The following is a 1,218-nucleotide window of genomic DNA, read 5'->3' on the forward strand; positions in this document are numbered from 1 at the left end:
AGGAGGGGGGCAGTGAGAGGGGGAGGGGGCAGTGGGAGGGGGAGGGGAAGACTCTGAGTCATTATTGCGAGGGAATTGAAGGAAAGGAATCAGTGATGTCTTCCTGCAGTAGCTCCAGGTTTTTGTGAAGACAGCACCATGAACAGTGCATGCAGATTGAAGGAGAGCGTTGAATTGGAGTGGGCAAAGCCAGAGGTCAGGAGGTTGGTCCCTGGGCTGAAGGACTTTCTCTGTCACGAGAGACTATTCTGTGGATATTCTGAGGTACAGCAGATTGTAATGAGGTTTGACAGGATCAGTGAGTCCCCTCAGCTCTGAATCCTGGAACACAGAGGCAAGCGCTCAGGATAACGGGGCCAATTTGGTCAAACTGAGGGGAGGAAGGTGGGGAATCTGGATGCTGTATCAGGAATATATTTCAAACTGAGAGGGAGCATTGGTCTCCCCGGGACCAGGACGCAGCAGGAAAGTGGAGTTGAAGCAATGTCGACTTGGAGTGGAGATCAGCAATGTTCGTACTGAATGGTGCAGCAGCTAGATGGGCTGAATGGTCCACTTGTGATACTATTTCACATGATCTTACATCATGCAGCCAAAATTCATCCCTCCATCAAAAATGGTGCGAACAGAACGTGTGGTTATTGTCACGATGCTGTCTGTGGGATCTTGCTGTGCGCACATTGGCTGCCCGGTTTCCTACATTATCACAATGGCTACACTCGGGCAATAAATTGTCCAAAAGCCTGACAGAAATGCTGACTCCTCCTCTCACCTACTGCTACAGCCCGACCCCCTCGGGCAGGGGATCTGCTGTTCCACTACAGCCAGGGTCAGGCTGTGAGGGTGTCCCATTGCTAACACCAGCTCAGCTTAAATGGAGCACTGCTGGCAGGTAGGGAGTGTCTGAGCGGGCCCTCCCTGAGGCACTGACACACCGCAGGCAGAGAAAGCTCTCATCCTCTGGTGACAGTGACAGAGGCCAGATTGCCTCGTGTGGTCCACGCAGTAACCTCACCCTCTGTTAACGCGGCAGGTACTCGAACTGTCAGCTGATGTGCTCCAGAGGACCCCAGAGGACCTCGACTATGAGGGGACCCAACTGATGTTGCAGGAAGACCCTTCTCCCTTGAATGTCGTACTTTTACAGGAGATTCAACGTTACAACATTCTTCTCAATGTCATCAGGTTGGAATATCTCACCGCCTTAACCCCACCCCA

The 1,218-nt window shown here is 52.3% G+C and overlaps 1 protein-coding gene across 1 annotated transcript in view; it reads left to right on the forward strand.

Annotated features, from left to right (window-relative positions):
* Positions 1-1,218, forward strand: part of LOC122548111 (dynein axonemal heavy chain 2-like) — a gene marked incomplete at its 5' end in the record, with an annotated part of 27,859 nt that overhangs the window by 15,403 nt on the left and 11,238 nt on the right. The window contains one exon of the mRNA XM_043686670.1: positions 1,034-1,185. Coding sequence (XP_043542605.1) covers positions 1,034-1,185 — 152 coding nt within the window. The remainder of the gene's footprint in view (positions 1-1,033; positions 1,186-1,218) is intronic.

The sequence above is a fragment of the Chiloscyllium plagiosum genome, unplaced genomic scaffold (genome assembly GCF_004010195.1).
Source record: "Chiloscyllium plagiosum isolate BGI_BamShark_2017 unplaced genomic scaffold, ASM401019v2 scaf_13069, whole genome shotgun sequence".
Classification (NCBI taxonomy): domain Eukaryota; kingdom Metazoa; phylum Chordata; class Chondrichthyes; order Orectolobiformes; family Hemiscylliidae; genus Chiloscyllium; species Chiloscyllium plagiosum.